General features: G+C 41.7%; 1 protein-coding gene across 15 annotated transcripts in view; it reads right to left on the bottom strand.

Annotated features, from left to right (window-relative positions):
• The window catches only part of DCAF1 (DDB1 and CUL4 associated factor 1), a 92,442-nt gene that overhangs the window by 2,080 nt on the left and 66,558 nt on the right, over window positions 1-23,804 (bottom strand). For 5 of the 15 annotated variants that reach the window (XM_058726779.1, XM_058726775.1, XM_058726778.1 and 2 more), the window contains 2 exons: window positions 6,272-6,524; window positions 1,031-2,004 (listed from right to left, as the gene is read on the bottom strand). In XM_058726779.1, coding sequence (XP_058582762.1) covers window positions 1,946-2,004; window positions 6,272-6,524 — 312 coding nt within the window. In that variant the 3' untranslated portion in view covers window positions 1,031-1,945. Of the gene's footprint in view, window positions 1-219; window positions 1,001-1,030; window positions 2,005-6,271; window positions 6,525-23,804 lie in introns of those variants that run through there. The other 10 variants (XR_009260907.1, XR_009260906.1, XR_009260905.1 and 7 more) reach the window with 10 other exon arrangements.

Here is a 23,804-nt window from a genome sequence, read left to right as displayed (position 1 = left end):
CTGGCCTTTTAACCTGCTTTCTTCTGCATCCAGCACCAGCAATCAAGGCTACACCATGGGTCAGGTGTTAGCAACCCATTAAAGCTGAGGCATGAAGCTGAGACCTCTGCTCTCTAAAGGACCAAGAGCTAGCTACCTGACACAGGCCCGCATGTGTGTGTGTGTGTGTGTGTGTGTGTGTGTGTGTGTGTGTGACAAATTGTATGGTATTCCAAAGCCCTCTGTCAGCCCCTGGTGAGTTTTAGCCATGTTGTCTTGCTTACTTCACAACCAAATTTGTCCCCTCTTCTCTTGGCAAAGGGAGAAAAAAGTCTCTAGCCATGTGATACCTACATAATAGAAACCAAGAAGCTATTACTTGAGCGAACTCAAAGGAAGAGACAGGTCTGTTTACTGGGAAGGAAAGCAGGGTGAGGTGGGATCAGTGAAAAGGTCAGAGCATGTGGCACTTCCCTGGCAGTAGCGCAGTTTTAACCAACCGCAGGCTGATTTTGGAGGCCCGAAACTGCATCTGCAAACCCAGGCTGCCCAAGCCCCCGCTGCCCCCAAACCACCAAAAGTGAACAACTCCGGTCTATCACTGTCCCTTGAGGAAACTGGTGACAGTCACCCACCCGACTATAGAGGTGGCCAAAACGTTTTCACTCCTTAGCTTTGCCAGCATGTTTCTCCAAAACTCCCCAGGACCCCTAACTTGCCAATTCCACCAAACATGTACTGCAGAGCTGCCTTCTTGAGTCAGTCTGGGACAGAGAGATGTGCCCACGGTGGACAATGCCCAAGCCTCTCCTCCACCCCACGTGGTTGGTTCTCGGGCACAGACCGTTACTCCCTCTGGAGCACGGCTGCAGACCAGGTTTAGACACTGTGACTAAGCTACTTTTCTCCCCAGAGTGCTTTATTTGGGCAGAATGTGTTCTCACTGCCATCCTGGACTGCCTCTCCCAGAAGGCATCTTCTCTACTGGCTGGCTAGAGCTGCAGGGAAAGGGACCATCACACTTTGGTAAAGAGAACAGGGAAAGGCCATGAACAAACAAAGACAGACTTGTAGTTTATTTTGTATTTTTTTTTAAATAAATACACTTTACATTAAAGAAAAAAGGCCTTTGATTTGTAATTTCCACATTGGGGAGAAAGGGAAGAAAAAAATTTTTGAAAAACAATCACAAAGAAAAATAGAGGGAGTGAACTTATATCCTAAGTTCCCTCAACTCCACAAAACCAATATCCACAACGACCTTGCTGCCCCCAAACCATGAAGGTGGGTGAACCTGGGAATTTACTCAGCAAACAAGCAGTGCCTTCCTCCCCACCTCGGGCACGAAGGAAAGCAAATTAACCTGACAGCATATGAGGCAACAAAACAGGTTAAAAAATCATATATTATATTTATAATAAAATACTCTTAATCCTTATCAATTTAAGAAACCACGATTTTCCTTTTCATTTAAATACGTATGTAAAAATGCCTCTGTATTGTTCTTTAGACATCATTTTCTTCCATAGAAAATGAAGTGCAGGGACAAGAGACCTGGTGGATATAAGTTCATACCCTCAGTTATAAATGCCTGTTTTTTTTTTCTTTTTAAGTTTTATAAAAAACTATTTCTTGTTCTTTAAGTAAAGAACGTTATACAAAGAAAATATATTGTGAAATAACCCCAGAGACATGTTTTTTCCCCCCCCCCTTGAGGAAAGAGCTGTCCATCCTAGGAGAAGGGGGGAAGCAGAATAGGGCCTAAACCCTGTTGTCTTTTTGTGGTTGTTATTGTTTTAGAAGGACCCTTAGATTCCAGTGAGGCTCTCTAAGCCATATTCCTCTGAATGCAGGGCATGCAGTTCCTTAAAAGACAGCCCTGGGAGATGGGGAAGGGAAGGTGTTCTGAATTCATCTGACTCAGTTTCTCGCCTGTCAAGAATGTCTTCCATATGATGATGGTCCCTCATTCATTCAGAGATAAGATGATGTCATCTTCCAAATCAGAGTTGTCAGAGCTGTCCGCTGAAAGGGAAGAAGACAGAGAGACTAGGTTATGCACTAGGCTTACAGGAAGCTTTTAGGAAGGAAACACCTACATACACACATTTATGCTTGAGCAGAGTTAACTGCCAGTTTCCAGAAAGAAGAAAACACAACAATTAACTACTTGGAGCTGGCTCTGGAGAATATACTTGTTGGCAACAGTGGCCACCCTGGGGCCTTTTACTCTCGTGCCTTTCAAAGGGCCTGGATGCAATGCTCTCTGCTTTCCAGAGGTGCTTCCTGCTGGGGGCGGGGGGGGGGGGGGGGGGGGGGGTTGGCTAAAGGAACAAGGCAAGCCCTGAAGCTTCTGCATAGCTGCAAAGGGGCAGGGCTGAGGGAGTAATGACTGAGCCCTTTGGCCTCGTGTCCTTCAGGGATGGGTGCACAGGCCTGCCCGATCCCCCTAGGACCACTAAAAAGGGAGGCCAAGCCCAAGCAAGAGTGAGATTTCTCTTAAACTCTCAACAACTCTCTTATCAAAGACCTCATAAAGGTAGAGACTGTCAACCTAGGATTCATTCCTCTGTAAGTTCTGAATATAATCAGCAGGGAACAAGCTCCCAGAAAGGTACAGGCCGGCATGCAGCAACACCAGAGGAGGAGTACCTAGAAACTCTAGGTTGGAGACCAGCAGGGAGTAGCTATGACACCGTGGAATGTGGCACCATGTCTCTGGCACAGGAGGAGCACTCCGCTTGACCATCGGCCTTCTCAGGCAGTGAATAGACCACATTAACACCTCTGGAAGGATCCACTGAGGAATGAAACTAGGCAAAAGAACCTTCAAAATGAGGTAGATACACCATTGTCTGTCTGATCAAGATCGGAGGGAAACATAGTACCTAGGCTCCTAAGGACTCTAGTACTTGCTGAAGGAAGGTGAGGGAAAAGTCTCGGTGCCCCCTTTGATTACAGTTCAGGAAGCCATGAAACCTTTTTAACAAGGTCTCCAAGGAAGTAGACAGATTGTGAGCGGGAGCCTTGCAAATGCCCACAGGCTGTGGGGTTCCCACATAGAGAGGGGACACCAATGGTTCCAAAAAATTCCCCATCAGCCTTTCCCAGATACCTGAGAACTCTCAGGAAAGCTGAGGCAAGAACAATGCATGTTCCCAAACCTTCCTTCATTCACTACAATCTCCTTTACGAAGAAAACTGAAGTGGATAAAGTGAAACCAGCAAACAGACGGCTGTGATACAAGAAAGCCCTGAATGTAAACGAGAGGTAACTGGAAAAGTCAGTGCTTCTGGGCCTACAAGGGCACAAGCACGACCCGACTACTAGTGAGGAGCAGGGATGTCAGGGCAGGAAGATCAGAGAACTAACATCTGAGCTGAACCAAACGGCCTTGTCAGCTTCCCTGCTGCAAGAACTCCAGGAGGAAGCGCCAACAGAAAAAGGTAGGGCCTGCTCTCCACAGCCAAGCACAGCACCATGTCCCAGCCGTGGCAGACCTCCAGGGAGTCCCCTAGTGCTCCTGTGATGTATGATCCAGCAATGCCAGACTGCCTGCCTGACACCTGACCGTCAGCTGTGCAGCTGCTAAGAGCTTAACAACTGTGCCTCACATCTAAGGAGTAAAAATGCAGCTGCACAAGGACTGAGACACAATCTTTAAGCAAATCAGGCACAGGGTCTGAGAGAAGCTTCAGGGCCTGGGCGCAGACTCCATTCTTGGTGGTCAGGTGACAGGACATCTTTCTCTAGCTTCCTTAGCCTCTTCTCACCCTCAAGTGTTGAAGAGCCCCAACCCCAGACTCTGGTCAGGACCTCTCCTTCTAAAAGGCCCTCTGAGGCAAAGGCAGTCTAGATGTAAAAAATCAGTCCCTGCAGTGTTTAACCTGCTGCCTCTACAACACACAAGCTTTTGGGGAAAGCAGAACTGACTGCAACAGAGAAACACACAAGACTTCAGCGTCAAGGTGTTTTCTCTTCCCAAGGCTGGGGCTCTGCATGTGAAACTGATCACTGGCTCTCTATAGGACCTGGGCCTAGCAAAGTTATGGGGTGGCACAGGGCTGCGGTTTTCAATAGTCTCAATGACTTTCATCACATCCTAAAAGGGCTACTACATGAGCTCAGAACGGTTAAGAGCTAATCTGAGTAGTGTGACACAAAATATCAGCATACCAAGGGTACAGAGAATGCTCCCTCTGCTCTGCTGTAAACTCCGGGAAGGGGCCGGGGGGAGGGGGTTGTTCTCTACAAAACAGACAGCAATGCAGTACATGCTATATCCATGCTGCCTCCATATCACCACCTCAGCTCTGGAGCCCAAGCTGAAATGTCCTCAAGTTGTCGACTATTACAGCATATTCACATCATAAATATTCCCACCAAAATAAAGTAATAGTCTCATTGCTAAAAGAATTAAGGTTCTCCAGATTACCTCTTGGGCCTGAAGGAATTTCCTAAAGAGTTAATAAAGGAGGCAGTAATTTTACAGGCCAAAAACAAATTTAGTGGCTTTATATTCAAGAATAAAAAAATGAGTGACCATCTCATGTCAGGAGCACCGCTGCCAGCTGCACTCCTGGCCTGTTACTTGCAATTGAAGGAAACACAACTTGTACCCCATGTGGCACTATTCACAGATGACAAAAAGTTCACTAAAAATTGTCCTTTTACTCCCATCAATACTGTCATGTGTCCATGACCCTTAGTCCCTCTTACCTGGCTCTCTGACCATGGCTAGGGACAAGGCAAGTCCTCCTCCACTGAATCACCTCAACCTCCAATATAGAAAAATGGAAGCTGGTAAAGAGCAGACGAGCAGATAGAGAAGGCATTCCCTCCCAACCCCCACAGAGCCTCCTCAAAATACAACTTCAGCAAGAGGATTTCTGTAACAAAGTCTCCCCTAAGCCAACTGCCTTCCATCTTGAAGGCTAGAAGCACATGTAAGATTTATCCCAAAGAAATTGGATTTGGGTCACTGTGGAATAGAATCTTTTATACATATGTTTAAATATATACCACAACCACCCTCTGCTTACACACACACACGTTCCTCCTACCACCAAACACCAATGATTATAAAAACCAAGCAACTACTATGAAGACGCTTGGCATAAGTTGGGCCTAAGCCAGCACACAGTATTTCCTGTAAATGAATTTCATGTAAATGTTCTGCATCTGTGCTGTTCGAAATGGTAACCACATGTGGCTGCCAAGTACTTCAATTGTGGACATGAATGAGGAAATGAATTTTTAATTTAATTAAAATTTTAATGGCTGCATGTGGTTAGTAGCCACCATATTAGGCATAATACCTGCCATAGTTGTGAGAATGCTGGCCGGGTTAGCTACATGAATATGGCTGGGTATCAGAGAGACTGCTCCCCAGTCAGCCAGGGTAGCACAAGGAAGAACCAGGACCACAGCAAGTGCGTCACTGTCAACAGGCAGCCAGATATGTCCTCTTGAAATGGGTAGAGTATAATTGCAGAGCCAGCAAACTCTTAGAACTAACAGCTGGTTTATTTGGGATTCATTAGCATAGTCAGGGGTCAACTTCAGAAACTTGTCCTAAAGAGAAATTAGTAGGAAAATTAGAGGTTGTTCTTGATAACTTTGAGCCGGGGGCAGAGCAGGGGATCAGTGGGCAAAACAGAAGCCAAAAAGAAACATTTGTTGCCTAGCCTCTAAGAAGGCTTAGGCAAAAGCACAGGAAAAGATTCCAACACAAGAGAGCTTTTACTTCTTCGTAACTTTAAAAAGAAGGAGGCACAGCACCCCCATAAGCAGCTGCTGACTCCGGCTCTGCCCCTCAGGAAGAACTACATTCTAAGGCTAATCCTCTAAAGCAGAAATCGACAGACTATGTGGCCCACCGGCCAAACCAAGCCCACCATGCATGTTTGTAAATAAACTTTTACTTCTGAATCAGAGCCACAATCATTAAATTATGTCTTGTGTCTGGCTGCTTTTACACTACAACAGCAGAGCTGAAGAGCTGCAAGAGACACCATATGGCCCACAAAGCATAAAATATTTAACTGTCCAGCCTTTAAGAAAAAGTTTGCCAACCTCTGTTTTACAGATGAGATAACAGCCTTTTAGTTACACAGCCTGGTGAAAGCAGAGGATTGGAGATGCGAAATCGCTTTTCCTCAAGGTGCCAGAGTGGTGAATCTATAGTTATGGGGCACAGAACCCTGGTGTGGCTTGCTGGCTGGGAGGGCGCAGGGAAGGGACCTCTCCCTGGGTACCAAGATTCAGCTTCAGGGTCAGCCCTACACTTACTGTCCCCCAGGATCAGTTCCACTTCCTCGTCCGCATCAGAGTCCTCGTCCTCCCCATCCTCTCCCTCCTCTAGAAGGTTCGCTAGCTCCTCGTCAGAGGGAGAAAAGTCATTGTCCCCATCCTCCCCTGCGTTCTCGTTGTTGTCATCCTCCTCCAACTCCGCCTCCAGCAACTGGTCAGTGTCAAGCTCATCTAGATCATCAGTGTCGTCATCATCTTCATCGTCATCTTCTTCCTCCTGTTCTTCCTCTTCCTGGTAAGAGAGCATGAGGTCCATTAAGAAAACACAGAGGCCTAAGCGCATGTGGGCCACATGGGGAATCTTTCCCTCCTTCTCAAAGGACAGGGGAGGAAACTGTCAGGAGAGAGAGTGGTAATCTAGGTAATCTAATGAAGACTGAGACAGGCCAGACATGTTCCCCAAGATTCTCAAAGCACCTCTCAGATAAGGATTACTGGTCACTCCACAAAGGCATTACTAGTCACACAGCCCTTACCCAAGAAAGCACACAACTCACCTCACAGAGGTCTTTGCCAGCAGCATTCTAGGTTCCTAAATAACTAATAACAAAACCCAGGAGGCGCTTCTCTCTCTCTTGCGTCAACCAAACCAAGTAAAATCAGTTGGGGCACTGGAACAAAAGCTTCTACTAGAATCTAAAAAGCAATGCTTTAACAAGACAGAGAAAGAACACAGCTGCTGAGCCAGCTCCTAAGCCCTTCAAGTTCTTGCCCTTGCTCTTATAACCAAAGATGTGATCATCTAATTGTCCAACAAAACTGACTTTTACAATACAGAACAGATACCCACATTTTCGGTTATAAGCCACACACACAAAAACACACAAAAAGTATGTTAGAGAAACCATCCTCCCTTCCACATTCTTAAGAGAGCTTTCCAAGGCAGGAAAACTACCAGAAAACTAACAAAATACTTGGTTCTGGGTACCCTGAGCTTTGTAAAGGATACATTCTGGCATCTGCCAGAGTTCAACTTTGCACTAGAATTCAAATTGTGTCCTCTCCTGCTTGAAAGGAAACCAAGACACCTCTGCTTTGATAAGGATGACAGGTGTTCCCAAGTAAATGTAACCAACATTCACTTATCCTTCTGCTCAAACACCAACTGTCAACCTTGCCAGTAGCAAAGCGCTTCTTCTAATTCCTGCAATAAAATATAAAATTCACTTAATACATTGCCCTAATGAAAGCCAAGAAAGAACAAGCCCAACATGCACAGAAAAAAATATGTAGAACACATTTTTAAAAGTGCTGCTACATGGCAATCACTTAAAAACCAAAAATTCTGTGCTCATTTGGCCACTACAGTTCATCAACTATAATGTAAATTAGGCTCACTCACATTCAGCAGAGTAGCCCTGCTTTACGGACTTTTGATAATTTTGGAACCATCCTTTAGAGACATTTTGACATACTGTTTGACCCAGTGACTTGGACTTTTCAACAATTTCTGGCAGCTATATGGGAAAAACTAATCCCTTTAAATACCCAGTAATCCTAAGGCCTGTACAAACGTGTATATGGTCTAGACCAGAGTTTGTATGCAATTGTGTGTGAAAGCACATGACAGCCTGATAACAGTGTTCCCACAGCCTTGGCCACGTATCACCTCCACAAGGATGGCTAAGTAAGCATTCATCCACTGAAAAAATGCTGAGAGTACTTGGAGGCAGTAATGACAAACTGGGACACAGACAAGCTCCTCAGCCCCTACAAACACATGAGCTCATACAAATACTGGGAGAAGGCAGAAGGCTCAAAATTCAGGGAAATAATCCAAAGTGCTTACCAAATTACAACTCTTGCCTCTTTTTTCCAGGCATATTTTCATGGCCTTGACCAAAATTAGTTTAATCCATTAATAAAGTACCACAGTTAAAAACAAGTACATTAAAGAAGAGAATATCCAAAGCCCTGTGTTTCTTAAGCCTCTGTGGGACAATATATAAAATTTAAGATGGCATAATTTTTTATTTTTGATTCTAAAATTAATAGTTACTGATATGCATGTTCGGCATTATTTAACGACTATGGGACAAGGGGCGCCTGGGTGGCTCAGTCAGTTAAGCGGCCGACTTTGGCTCAGGTCATGATCTCGCGGTCCGTGAGTTCGAGCCCCGCGTCGGGCTCTGTGCTGACAGCTCGGAGCCTGGAGCCTGTTTCAGATTCTGTGTCTCCCTCTCTCTGACCCTCCCCCGTTCATGCTCTCTCTCTGTCTCAAAAATAAATAAATGTTGAAAAAAAAAAATTAAAAAAAAAAATAAATAAAGACTATGGGACAGGCAAAAATGCCCAGGCTTTGGGATCAAACACGCCTGGGTTAGAATCCTGACTTTGCCAATTACATGTTATGTAAACCTAGGCAATTTACATAAATTTTCAATGTCCCATAACTTTTAAAGGTCTACTGTTGAGTGGTTATGTAAAAGGTCACACTGTTCAAACAGGTATCTGTTAGCCAGCAAATTTCAGAAGGCCATTCGCTTTCATTTCTAAAGACATCAAAGCCTAGCTGATCCAAGAGAACTGCGAAAAACCTCCTAAATCAAAAGCAATCCTAGAAAATAACTCACTCAGAGTGTGAGCTCTGAACCATATATAACATTCCAAATTCCTCCAAAAGACTAAAAATCCAACCCTTATTTAATCTTGAAGTAGAAGAAATAGTTTATATATATTCACCCCAGAAGGCCATGAGGTCTTATAGGAGGACCATGAAAGGGCAAGGAGTAGGAAGGGGAGCTGTATCTGCATCTCAAGTAAAACCCATCACTTCATCATTTATACTCTATGATTAATGACCAACGCCGGTTTAATATATGTTGTTACACATGGATATAGCCATAAACTCACTTTCTAAATTTTAAATCTGAAACCCGAATCATGAAACAGCAGCTCACAAGATCTGTCCAAAATACTGTAGAATCTAATTCTGTAGCTGAACTCAATAGAAAGTCCAGGAAATAATTTTAGGAATATTCTCTGCTGGTTTTAAGTACCTGGTTGGTAACATAAGCCCCTCTCCTTCAGTGGAAGCCAGCCTTCCACTCATGCTCCACACAGCGGTCCTCTCTGGATCTCGTTACCACAGTCACTCACTTCCCACCCCACACACCTAAACTTCCCTCACACTTCTCTCACTGGCTTCTCACCTTCTCTGAAGAGGGTAAGCTTGCACAAACCGAACTACTTCTCAATCCACATAGGCTCCACATTACTTCCACCTAAACCCTATTCTAGGTCTCTGGACCCACTGCCACCTGCTCAATCATTAGTCGACTGATACAATACCTGACTTTGGGATGATTTACTCTGCTTCACAGAGCTGTTGCTAGGATATAAGGGGGAGAAAAACATGTCTGCATGTACGCATAATAATCTCTTTGGAAAGTGCCTGGCATATATGAAGTGTTCAACAATAGTTTGTTTTTCCTATTATAAGGACGGAAACCTATTTCCTATTACAAGAAAAAGGAAGGCCTGAATGGTCAATGGTGGGGCTTCTCTATAGTGACTGACACTAATCCTGGCCTCTGCACTGGGTTCATCTGTACCAGGTCTCTTGCAGATTTCCTAGGCACACAGGTTCCTACAACTTTTATTTCTGTCTTTATATTTCCTAATTCCTAAATCTTGAACTCTCAGACAGCTCTACCCATTCGTACCACAGAAGTTTAAAATCTCTTAATTCTAAAACTGAATTCAAAGCATCTCTAAACCTAGTACCTTTTCCATACTTCTCCCAGTTAGCAGGTGAAAAATCTCATACATCTTTCACTTCTCCCACTCCTATGGCTTCACATCCAGTTGACTATAGTGTTTCCCACAAATCTCAGGTCCCCAGGACTCCCTCCTACCCACTCTCCTTACACTCACCAACCACATTCTCCCTCCTGCTGCCCATCTCTGGTCTCTCCAGCTCTCTATGGTTATCCCATCCCAGATCCAAAACCCCAGGAGCTCCATAAACACATCCATGTTCCAGAATTACAACAGAAGCACTATTTACTGAACATTTTTCTAATGCCAACTTCTGTGAATCTCAATTTCTTATTAAAGAGGTGATTTAATTTAATTTAGTCAGTGACTCCTATTCAGATAATGATTCTCAGAATCACCTGGGAAAAAGTTTTCCAAAATACATATTCCAGGCTGACAGAACTAACCTTTATGAATGAAGCTCACACAAGTGGATTTTGGAAAGGTTCCCCAGGAATTGTGAAGTGCACCCCCAATGAAGCACTGCACAAGATGTCCTCTAAAACACCTTCTAGTTCTAAAGTTCTACTTTTTTGTAATAATATACCCTATCCACAGACTCCTAATGACAGAATCAAAAAAGTGATTCCAGGTATTCCAATGACCTTCTCTGCTACATCCAACTGTCTTATACTCTAGGACTTAATGTGATTTTTTAAATTAGTGCAGCATTTGTGTCTAGACCATTCAAAATTCTTCTTGAATACATGTCTCTTTTTCAAGAGAAATAGCTTTTACCAACCTCTTAGAAAACCAAACCTCTGGTCATACTTTAAGAATAGTTCATCTTGGGGCACCAGGGTGGCTCAATTGGTTAAGCGTCCAACTTCAGCTCAGGTCATGATCTCATGGTCCATGAGTTGTAGCCTCGCATTGGGCTCTGTGCTCACAGCTCAGAGCCTGGAGTCTGCTTCAGATTCTGTGGCTCCCACTCTCTCTGCCCCTCCCCCACTCATGCTCTGTCTCTCTCACTCTCAAAAATGAGTAAATGTTAAAAAAAATTTTTTTTAATATTAATAATAAGAATAGTTAATCTAGGGGCGCCTCGGCTCAGTCGGTTAAACATCCAACTCTTGGCTTCGGCTCAGGTCATGATCTCAATGATTCATGAGTTCAAGCCCCACATCAGGCTCTGTGCTAACAGTGTAGAGCCTGTTTGTGATTCTCTCTCATCTTTCTCTCTGCCCCTACCTCACCCACATTCTCTCTCTCATAAATAAATAAACTGAAAAAAAAATAATAAAAAAAATAAAAACAGTTCACCTAAAAACTAGGATAGTTTGGGGTACCTGGGTGGCTCAGTTAGTTAAAGGCCTGATTCTTGATTTCAGCTCAGGTCATGATCTCACACTTCGTGAGTTTGAGCCCCATCAGGCTCTTCACTGACAGCGTGTAACCTGCTTGGGATTCTGTTTCTCTCTCAGTCCCTCCTCTGCTCACTCTCTTAAACATTTAAAAATCAAATACATACATACATAACCAGGATAGCTTTATAAAGTGTAATTAAAACCTAAGCCTACTCTGTTGACATTCTAATGTGTCATATTTTTATAAAAGTTAAACTCCTGCTCCTCCTTTGGACACTTGTTCCTAGTGTTAACAATCATTAAAATAAAAGGTTTATTTCAGAGTCATAAACACTTGTGTTTTTCTCTCCTCATGAGCAGAATCTAATTCATGTACATTTTAAAAATTTAGGGGGAGAGAAAAAGCCCTTTCAGGAATCACTGACCAGGCTTATAGCAGGTGTGTAATCAGTAAAGACTCTTACCATCTGCTTCTAGGCAGTGCAGAACACACAGGAAGCACAGCACACAGTGTGTCCCAGATTCCAAAATAGAGTGGAGAAAAGAGAGCATTATTCCTTTTTAATTTAAGGTTAACTATAATTAGTTGAAATGTATTGCCTTTTCAAAATTCTAGGAACAATTATCAATTAACTAATCTTTGGTTTTATAAGCATCCTAAAAGCCAACATCAAAGTTGACTGAATTGTTTTTTTTTAAAAATGACACAGACACCAAAATTCCAATGGATAATATGAGCTTTCACAAATGACTGACTTGTCTGTGCTTTCATCAAATGCCTGAAGGCTAGAGGACTAGCAACCTTAGGAACCAAATATTATGGATGTCAAACACATCATATATGTTTTCATTCAACAATATATTGATTCCATTCATCTCTTCTTGTTAATCTCCAAACTTATTTAAACATAAGGGTAAAAGACAACCATTTTTATGGTATGTAAATTATATCTCAATAAAGCTTTTTAAATAAATAACTATTTAAACAGGTACTTTATGCTGGACCATTTTATCAGGTGGCAGCTGACCATTCATACCTCTGATTTTATTTTGCTAAAATGAAAAGGCAAATTCAAAGATGTCAGTCACAGGTGCCAGCATCCCTGAGCCATATAAGTCAGACCTGGGAAATCTGAGAAGACCTAAGAGCAGATATCTAGACTAGGACAAAACTTTGAATGGCAAATGACTTGTAAGAAAATTAATTCTCTAGTTTTAAAATTAGGTGAGGTGCACAAAGGAAAAATAGTTAAAAATAAAATCAAGCTGGCAGAGGAAAGACAGAAATCTGATGGCTGGTAAATACAGTAAAAACACTACTGCAAGATTCCAGGAGGACATGTGAATCAACAGAATTCAGGTTACAAGGGGAACATACTTGAAGAGATATGGTCTATCCCACTAAAACATCTCTAAATAAAAACCAAAATGCCAATGACTTAAGAATAAAACCAGTTCTCTAATAAGGTCCTTTATATATGAAATGCACCAGACAATCCTTAAGGACAGTGGTGTCAATATGTAATGAAACAAGCCTTGAAATACAGAAGAAATGCTAACTCACCTACATTGCCTGCAGACACCTAGTCTCCTCCCAGCTAAAGGCTTTTAGGTTTTTCCACAGACTGGGCCTTAGGGCCACTCGTTAGGACCCCCTTGAGTCTGCCCCTCTCAACCTTGGTTTTCCATGACAAGAAAGCCTCTATTTGATCCTTCCTGCATCTGAGTATCAGAAGTCCTAACAACTACCCTACCTACCCCTTTTCTAATCTCTTTTTCCCTTAACCTCTCAAAAGGAAAGTTAAATAGAAGCACAGGAAAAAAATCAGTAAGTCCTTTCTCTTAAGTTGTTCACAGCTAGCCATGAAAAATTCCCCTCTTATCACTTCGTGTCTGGAGAGCAATGAGGCCAACAGAGGGAACAGCAACTCTCCAGACCCAAAGGTGTCTAGGGCAATGCTAGCTTCTCTTTTCTTGACCTTCTCCTTCAAAGATAATGGGTGCCACATGGACTGGACACAGGTGACAGTCACCAAGTAAGATTATTATTGCCACTCCCTCATAAACTGCAAGGATGTGGGAGGGTAGAAATAATGGTGTTGATAAGGAACTTCAAATAAGCCCAGTTTTTGGTTTAGGTTTACAGGACAACATGTAACATCCGAAAAGTAACATCTCAACATCAGTTGAGATACAACTGATATCTGGTAGTGATAAGATGGTCTGCAGCCACCTTTACCACTGTAATGTACTGACAAATAGCTCAAAAACATCATCTTCTTTATCTATTCAAGGATAAAGTACATCTTGTTTCATGACAGGTAAAGTGGAAAAGAGTATGATGCATTAAGGGAGTGGGATGTCTAAGGTAACAACAGGCCATGAGAATAAAAGAACAGACTCTATTAAGAAACCAACCTAAGGCTCACCAACAATGAAGCAACAGAAAGAAATCAAGGAATCGATCCCATTTACAACTGCACCAAAAACCATAAAATACCTAGGAATAAATCTAACCAAAGAGGAGAAAAGTCTATACACTGAAAACTATAGAAAGCTTATGAAAGAAATTGAAGAAGACACAAAAAAATGGAAAAAGATTCCATGCTCCTGGATAGGAAAAACAAATATTGTTAAAGTGTCAATATTACCCAAAGCAATCTACATATTCAATGCAATCCCGATCAAAATAACACCAGCATTCTTCACAGAGCTAGAACAATCCTAAAATTTGTATGGAACCAGAAAAGACCCCAAATAGCCAAAGCAATCTTGAAAAAGAAAACCAAAGCAGGAGGCATCACAATCCCGGACTTCAAGCCATACTACAAAGCTCTAATCATCAAGACAGTATGGTACTGGTACAAGAACAGACACTCAGATCAGTGGAACAGAATAGAGAACCCAGAAATGGACCCACAAACATACAGCCAACTAATCTTTGACAGAGCAAGAAAGAATATCCAGTGGAATAAAGACAGTCTCTTCAGCAAGTGGTGTTGGGAAAACTGGACAGCGACATGCAGAAGAATGAACCTTGACCACTTTCTTACACCATACACAAAAATAAACTCAAAACAGATGAAAGACCTAAATGTAAGACAGGAAGCCATCAAAATCCTCGAGGAGAAAGCAGGCAAAAACCTCTTTGATCTTGCCTGCAGCAACTTCTTACTCAAGACGTCTCCGGAGGCAAGGGAAACAAAAGCGTAAATGAACTACTGGGACCTCATCAAAATAAAAACTTCTGCACAACGAAGGAAACAATCAGCAAAACTAAAAAGCAACCGACAGAATGGGAGAAGATATTTGCAAAGGACAGATCAGATAAAGGGTTAGTAACCAAAATCTATAAAGGACTTATCAAACTAAACACCCAAATAACATATAATCCAGTGAAGAAATGGGCACAAGACATGAATAGACACTTCTCCAAAGAAGACATCCAGGTGGCCGACTGACACATGAAAAAATGTTCAACATCACTCATCATCAGGGAAATACAAAGCAAAACCACAATGAGATACTACCTGATACCTGTCAGAATGGCTAACATTAGCAACTCAGGCAACAGATGTTGGCGAGGATGCAGAGAAAGAGGATCTCTTTTGCATTGTTAGTGGGAATGCAAGCTGGTGCAGCCACTCTGGAAAACAGTATGGAGGTTCCTCAAAAAATTAAAAATAGAACTACCCTATGACCCAGCAATTGCACTACTAGATATTTATCCAAGGGATACAGGTGTGCTGTTTCAAAGGGACACATACATCCCAATGTTCAGAGCAGCATGATCAACAATAGCCAAAGTATGGAAAGAGCCCACATGTCCATCAATGGATGAATGGATAAAAAAGATGTTGTGTGTGTGTGTGTGTGTGTGTGGACACACACTCACACAATGGAGTATTACTCGGCAATCAAAAAGAATGAAATCTTGCCATTTGCAACTATGTGGATGGAACTGGAGGGTATTATGGTAAGCGAAATTAGTCAGCAAAAGACAAGTATCATATGACTTCACTCATATGAGCACTTTAAGAGACAAAACAGATGAACATAAGGGAAGGGAAACCAAAATAATATAAAAACAGGAAGGGGGACAAAACATAAAAGACTTAAATATGGAGAACAAACAGGGCATTACTGGAAGGGTTGTGGGAGGGGGATGGGCTAAATGGGTAAGGGGCATTAAGGAATCTACTCCTGAAATCATTGTTGCACTATATGCTAACTAATTTGGATGTAAATTTAAAAAAATAAAATTTTTTAAAAAAGAAAGAAAGAAACCAACCTAAGGCAACCATGTAACATTTGGAGGCTCTAACACCACTTAGAAAACATGAAGGCCATGTCACAAATAAATCAAAGTTCTGAAGTATCCTTCTGAAGACCTCTCCCTTTTACCCATATCTCAGAACTCACGTGAGCTTTAAACACTGCAGGCTCCTCTTACCCATGACCAAGGAAATCACTGAGGACCCTCCAAGCCATGCAGCTGGAAAGCATTAACGGAAATCTCCTTCCCCACTAGGGATCCCTAGCTGCATTGGTTTCAACTCCAGAAGAGTTGAAGTGGTTTCAACTCCAGAGCCTAACGATCCGTTTTAATAAATATGGCATTCAAAAAACTATGGTACTGCTTCTGGTTTCCAGCGTGGCATATAAGAAGCTTAAAGTCACCAATCCTAACACGTAAAAAGCTTGATAAACTGAAAAATCAACAACTCCTCTTAAATTCGACAGAGGTGGGGTCAGAGAGGCACCACTGTCCCCAGAATTGGAGACACCAACAAGAAAATACAGAGAATAGCAACTTGTCAGAGCATAAACCCAAAAGGATAAACCTTCACAGGAACCAGTGCCAAGGCAGGGAAACCTGAACTGTAACTGACAAATTACTAGACACAATTCTAAGGATAAATGTGAGAGATTAAAAACTCCAGGGGGACGGAGTCATCAGGGCCCCCACACTTTTGTGAGTTTCACCTCCCAGAGGTTGACCAGGTTCTCACTGTGAATATCAGAGAAAAATCCCCTTGGGCCTCCCACAGGAGGTGGAGGGGGACCATTTTGAAATACATCAGAGCATTCTCTTCTTCTTAACAAGACCTCCCCTCAGGAGAAACTATTTAACCAAAGCCTAACCTGCTGGGACATTATCAGAGCCTAACTGACCTGGGGGAAGGGAAATATCCAACTTCAGCCACTCTAGCCCTCTGATCCCTCCCAAAGGGGATAGAAAAGACTGAGAAATGTGTGAAGTTCACAGTACACAAGTATAGATTCACTGAAACACTGAGACCTACTTATAGAACTGTAAAACACTTCAGGGAGCCTGGGTGGCTCAGTCGGTTGAGCATCCGACTTCAGCTCAGGTCATGATCTCACGGCTTGTGGGTTCGAGCCCCACGTCGGGCTCTGTGCTGGCAGCTCAGGGCCTGGAGTCTGCTTCCGATTCTGTGTCTCCCTCTCTCTCTCTGCCCCTCCCCCACTTATGCTGTGTCTCTGTCTCTCAAAAATAAATAAATGTAAAAAAAAAAAACTGTAAAACACTTCCCTGGCCCCACACCTTGCTACCACATTACCAAAGACCAATTTACAGCAGTTCTTTTTACCCAGCACATGATATCCAGGTATCAAGAAAAAAATTATAAGACATACTAAAAAGGAAAAAAAACACAGTTTGAAGAGACAGAACAAGCATCAGAACCAAACTTAGATATGGCAGGGGTTGTAAGAATAAGAATATAAAACAACCATGATTAAGACGCTAAGGGGGCTCTCTAATGGATAAACTGGACAGCATGCAAGAACAGATAGACAATGGGAGCAGGGCAGGGAAATTCAAAGAAAGAACCAAAAAGAAATGCTATCAATCAGAGACACTGTGGTAGCAATGAAGAATGGCTTTGATGGGCTTTATTAGTAGACTACACAGCTAAGTAAAAAATCTCTGAGCTTGAGGATATCTCAATAGATACCACCAAAACAGAAAAGCAGAGGAACAAAGACTGAAAAACACAGAACAAAATATCCAAGAACTGAGGGATGAGTACAAAAGGAATAACATACACATAATGGGAATTCTAGAAGGAAAAGAAAAAAAGGAACAAAAGAAATATTTGAAGCAATGATGACTGAAAATTTTGCCAAAATTAATGTCAGACACCACACCACAGATCCAGGAAGCTCTAAGAAAACTGAGCAAGATAAATGCCCCCAAAAAACCTATACCTAGGCACATCATTTTCAAATTACAGAAAAACAAAGATTAAAAAAAAAAAAAAATCCTTAAAGAAGCCAAAGGGGAAAAAACATCTTACCTGTAGAGGAAAACAGATAAAAATTGTATCTCACATCTCCTCAGAAATCATACAAGCAAGAGAGAGGGAAGTGAAATACTTAAAATGCTGAGACACAAAAACCACTAACCTAGAATTCCATAGCTCTGTCCTGTGAAAGTATCCTTCAAAAGTGGAGAAATAAAGACTTATTCAGACAAAACAATACAAAACCTGAGGGAATTTGTTGCCAGTAGACCTGTCTAGCAAGAAATGTTAAATTCTTCAGAGAGAAGGATAATCATCAAGGTCAGAAACTCCAATCTATATAAAGGAAGAAAAGCACAGGAGAAGGAACAAATGAAGGTAGACTAAACATTTTATTTTTCTTATTCTTTTTTTTTTTTAATGTTTATTTATTTTTGAGAGAGAGACAGAGACAGAGACAGAGCACAAGCGGGAGAGGGGCAGAGAGTGAGGGAGACACAGAATTGGAAGCAGGCTCCAGGCCCTGAGCTGTCAGCACAGAGCCCAATGCAGGGCTCAAAGCCATGAACAATGAGATCATGACCTGAGCCAAAGTCAGATGCTCAACTGACTGAGCCACCCAGGTGTCCCTTATTTTCTCATTCTTAATTGATCTTTGTTCAAAATAATAAGTTTCTCCAAACAACACCAATAACTTGTGTGATTATGTATTATTATGTATATATGTACATATGCTTATATATAAATGAAAGACAGCAATAAGATATGAGAAATACATGGGAACTAGGATTATTCTACCATAAGGTGCTTGTACTACCTGTAAAGAGAGAGAGTATCATTTGAAAGTGGACTTGGATTACTTGTAAATGTATATATTGCAACCTCTAGGGCAACTACTAAAAAAAGTAAAATTAAATAAATAAATATAACTAATAGGCTAACAAAGGAGTGGAATCCTAGAAAAATGCTCCATTAAAACCAAAAAAAGCAGAAAAAGAGTAGCAGACAGAAACAGGAAGAAAAAACAAGGGCAACACATAGAAATCAGCAAGAAATACAGTAGATACAAAGCCAACTATATCAATAATCACTTAGAATCTCATTCCAAATGCATCAATTAAAAGACATTATTGATGTGGACCAAGAAACAAAACCCAGCTACATATTGTCCCCTAGAAACCCACTTTAAATATAAAGACACATATAGATTAAAAATAAATGGTGGGAAAAAGATATACCATGCTAACATGAATTTAAAAAAACTAGGGTAGGGGCGCCTGGGTGGCGCAGTCGGTTAAGCGGCCGACTTCAGCCAGGTCACGATCTCGCGGTCTGTGAGTTCGAGCCCCGCGTCGGGCTCTGTGCTGACAGCTCGGAGCCTGGAGCCTGTTTCCAAATCTGTGTCTCCCTTTCTCTCTGCCCCTCCCCCGTTCATGCTCTGTGTCTCTCTGTCCCAAAAATAAATAAAAAACGTTGGAAAAAAAAAAAATTTAAAAAAACTAGGGTAACTGTATTACTTTTAGACAAAGCACACTTCAGACCAAGGAAAGTTATTAGTGATAAAGAAAGGCATTATGTGATGATAAAGGGGTCAATTCTCCAAGAAAACATAATAATCCTTAATACATGTGTGCCTAACAGAACATCAAAATACACGAGGCAAAACTGACAGAACTGCAAGGAGAAAATAATGAATCTACTTATTGTAATGGAGACTTCAATACCCCTTTATCAGAAATGGAAAAATACATCAGGCAGAAAACCAGTAAGGACACAGTTGAAGTGATCAATACCATCAATAAACTGAGTATAATGGACATCTACAGACTACTTTGTCCAACAACTGAATACACATTCTTAAGCTCACATGAAACATTCACCAAGATAGATGACATTCTGGGCCATAAAGCACACCTTAACAAATTTAAAATAGAAATCATAATAATGTTTGCTCTCAGACCACAATGGCATTAAACTAAAAATCAGTAACAGAAATATAGCTAGAAAACCCCAAAATACTTAGAGATTAATTTTTTTTTAATGTTTATTTACTTTTGAGAGAGAGAGAGAGAGAGAGAGAGAGAGCATGAGCAGGGTAGGGACAGAAAGAGAGGGAGACACAGAATCCAAAGCAGTCTCCAGACTCTGAGCTATCAGCACAAAGCCTGACGCGAGGCTCAAACCCATGGACTGTGAGATCATGACCTGAGCCAAAGTCCGATGCTTAACTGACTGAGCACCCAGGTGCCCCAAAATATTGGAGATTAAACAACACACTTCTAAATAGCAAGATTCAAAGAAGAAATCTCAGAAAATACTTTGAACTAAATGAAAATGAAAACTCACATAAAATTTTGTGGGGTACAGTGAAAGCAGTGCATAGAGGGAAATTTAGAGCACTGAATGCAAATTATTAGAAAGGCAGACCTAAAATCAATCAGCTAAGTTTCCACCTTAGGAAACTAGAAATAGAAGAGCAAATCAAGGAACTCTTGGGTGGCTTAGTTGGTTGGGTGTCTGGCTCTTGACTGCAGCTCAGGTCATGATGTCACAGTTCATGAGATCGAGCCCCCATGTAGGGGTCTGCACTGACAGCAGAGCCTGCTTGGGATTCTCTCTCCCCCTCTCTCTGCCTCTCCCCTGCTCACACACTCTCTCTCTCGCAAAATAAATATATAAACTTAAAAAAAAAAAAGAGCAAATCAAATCCAAAGTAAGCAGAAGAAAAGTAGGAATAGAAATTAAAGTAGAAATCAATGAAATTGGAAACAGGAAATTAATAGAGAAAATCAATGCAATCAAAATCTTGCTCTTTAAAAAGATATAATAGGGGTGTCCTCAGTTGGTTAAGCGTCCAACTCTTTATTTCTGCTCTGGCCATGATCTCATGGTTCATGAGATAGAGTCCCATAACAAGATCCAAGCTGACACCGCGGAGACTGCTTGAGGTTCTCTCTCCCTCTCTCTCTGCCCATCCCCTGCTCATACTCACTTTCTCCCTCAAGAAATAAAATAAAAAGATTGATAATTGATAAGTCTCTAGCAGGCTAAGAAAAAAAGAGGGCACAAATTACTAATATCAGAAATGAAAGAGGAGACATCATTACAGATCCCATGGACATTTAAAGGATAAATTCTATGAACAGGACACCTGGCTGGCTCAGTTGGAGAAGCATGTGACTTCTGATCTCAGGGTCATAAGTTTGAGCCCCACATTAGGTATAAAGATTACTAAAATAAATAAGTATTTTAAAAATTCTATGAACAACTCTATGCCCACAAATTTGATAACCTAGATGAAATAGACCAATTCCTTGAAAGACAACACCATTTGCCAAAATGCACACAAGAACGTGACAATCTCAATAGGCCTTTAGCTATTAAAGAGACTGATTCAATAATTAATAACCTTCCAAAACAGAAAGCACCAGGCCCACATGGGTTTGCTGCTGACTTCTACTAAACATAAAAAATTACATCAATTTTTTTAATATCTCTTCTAGAAGACAGAAGCAGATAAAATTCTTCCTGACTCATTATATGAAGCCAGCATTACACTAACAGCAACACCAAGGACATTACAGTAGTCCCCCTCTCCTTATCCAACAGGGATGGGGTCTAAGACCACTCCCCCCAACCCACAGTGGATGCCTGAAACTGAGGATAGCACCAAACCCTGTATTTTTTCCTATACATGTACGCCTATGATAAAATTTAATTTATTAGGCACAGTAAGAGATTAACAATAACTTTTGTGAATATGGTCTTTCTCAAAATCTTATTGTACTGTACTCACCCTTCTTGTGGTGATATGAGATGATAAAAAGCCTACGTAATAAGATGAAGTGAGGTGAATGACATAGGCACTGTGATGTAGGCTACTACTGACCTTCTGACCATACATCAGAAAGAAGACCATCTGGGGGCACCTGGGTGGCTCAGTCGGTTAAGCGTCCGAGTTCGGCTCAGGTCATGATCTCTCGGTTTGTAGGTTCAAGCACCATTTTGGGTTCTGTGCTAACAGTTCAGAGCCTGGAGCCTGCTTCAGATCCTGCATCTTCCTCTCTCTCTCTCTGCCCCTCCCCCACTCACACTCTGTCACTCTCTCTCAAAAATAAACAAACATTAAAAAAAATTTTTTTTGGGGGGGTGCCTGGGTGGCTCCGTCGGTTGGGCATCCGACTTCAGCTCAGGTCACAATCTCACAGCTCGTGAGTTCGAGCCCCGCATCAGGCTCTGTGCTGACAGCTCAGAGCCTGGAGCCTGCTTCGGATTCTGTGTCTCTGTCTCTCTCTCTCCCCTCCCCTCCTCTGCTCATGCTCTGCCTCTCTCTGTCTCAAAAATGAATAAACATTAAAAAAATAATAATAATTAAAAAATTTTTTTTAATTTTTTTTAATTAAAAAAAATGGGGTGCCTGTGTGGCTCAGTTGGTTGAGTGTACAACTTCGGCTCAGGTCATGATCTCACAGCTTGTGGGTTGGAGCCCCACTGTGCTGACAGCTCAGAGCCTAGAGCCTGCTTCAGATTCTGCGTCTCCCTCTCTCTGCCTTTTCCCACTTGTGCTGTCTCTCTCTAAAATAAACAAACATTAAAAAAATTTTAAATATGGGGCGCCTGGGTGGCTCAGTCAGTTGAGCGTCTGACTTTGGCTCAGGTCATGATCTCACAGCTTGTGAGTTCAAGCCCCGCGTTGGGCTCTGTGCTGACAGCTCGGAGCCTAAAGCCTGCTTTGGAGTCTGTGTCTCCCTCTCTCTCTGCCCCTAACCCACTTGCATTCTGTCTCTGTCTCTCTCAAAAATAAATAAACATTAAAATAAATGTTAATGGGGTGCCTGGGTGGCTCAGTCGGTTAAGCGTCCGACTTCGACTCAGGTCCCAATCTCGCGGTCCGTGAGTTTGAGCCCCGCGTTGGGCTCTGGGCTGATGGTTGGGAGCCTGGAGCCTGCTTCCGATTCTGTGTCTCCCTCTCTCTCTGCCCCTCCCCCGTTCGTGCTCTGTCCCTCTCTGTCTCAAAAATAAATAAACGTTAAAAAAAAATTAAAAATAATAATAATAATAAATGTTAATATAATTAATAAATAAATAAATAAATAAATAAGGACCATCTGTTTCCAGACTGGAGTTGACTTCAGGTATCTGAAACCACGGAAAGTGAAACCACGGAAAGCAAAAGTACAGAGGGGGGGAAGGGGTACTACTGCACAAGAAATTAAAACTACAGTCCAACATGTCTCATGACCACAGACATAAAAATCCTCAACACAATATTAGCAAATCATATCAGACACTATATACAAAGAATTATAAAAGCACAACCAAATAGGACGTACTACAGCTATGCAAGGCTGGTTCACATTTTAAAATCTAATTAATGTAATTCACTACTTCAATAGGCTAAAGAAATAAGATTTTATCAACAGATTCAAAAAAGACTAACAAAACCCAACACCCGTAACTAAAAACTCTTGAGTAAGATGGGAACGGAGGGTAACTTCTTCAACTAGATAAAGAACATCTATAAAAAAAAAACACAGCTTGGGCGCCTGGGTGGCACTGTCAGTTAAGCGTCCAACTCTTGATCTCGGATGAGGTCATGATCTCATAGTTCATGAGTTCGAGCCACACGTCAGCCTCTGTGCTGATGGCACGGAGCCTGCTGGGGGCTCTGTCTCTCCCTCTTTCTCTGCCCCTCCCCGCCTGTGCTTGCTCTCTCTCAAAATAAATAAATAAACTTTAAAAAAAATCAAAAAAACAAACAGCTAACACCATACTTTATGATGAAAAATTCAAAACTTTCCTGCTAAGATCAGGATCAAGATCACTGATTTTCAAAATCATACTAAAAGTCCTACTTATAAGACAACAGGAAATAAAAGGGTACATTTTACAGAAATAAAACTGTCTTTGTTTGCAGATAATATGATTGTCTTTGCAGAAAATCCCAAAGAAATGACAATTAAAACTGGATTAAACAATTATAGCAGGGTTGCAGGATACAAGGTTAATTCAGTCTTTCCTATGTAACAGTTTTCCTGTACACCAACAATGAACAAATGGAAACTAAAATTAAAAACACAATATCACTTATATTAGCCCCACCTCTCAAAATGAAATACTTAGGTAATCCATCAGGTATTAGGTAAACCTAACAAAATATGTACAATATCTGTATGA

This window comes from Neofelis nebulosa, chromosome 4 (genome assembly GCF_028018385.1).
Source record: "Neofelis nebulosa isolate mNeoNeb1 chromosome 4, mNeoNeb1.pri, whole genome shotgun sequence".
Classification (NCBI taxonomy): domain Eukaryota; kingdom Metazoa; phylum Chordata; class Mammalia; order Carnivora; family Felidae; genus Neofelis; species Neofelis nebulosa.
This window is presented reverse-complemented; position numbering and strand designations above follow the sequence as displayed.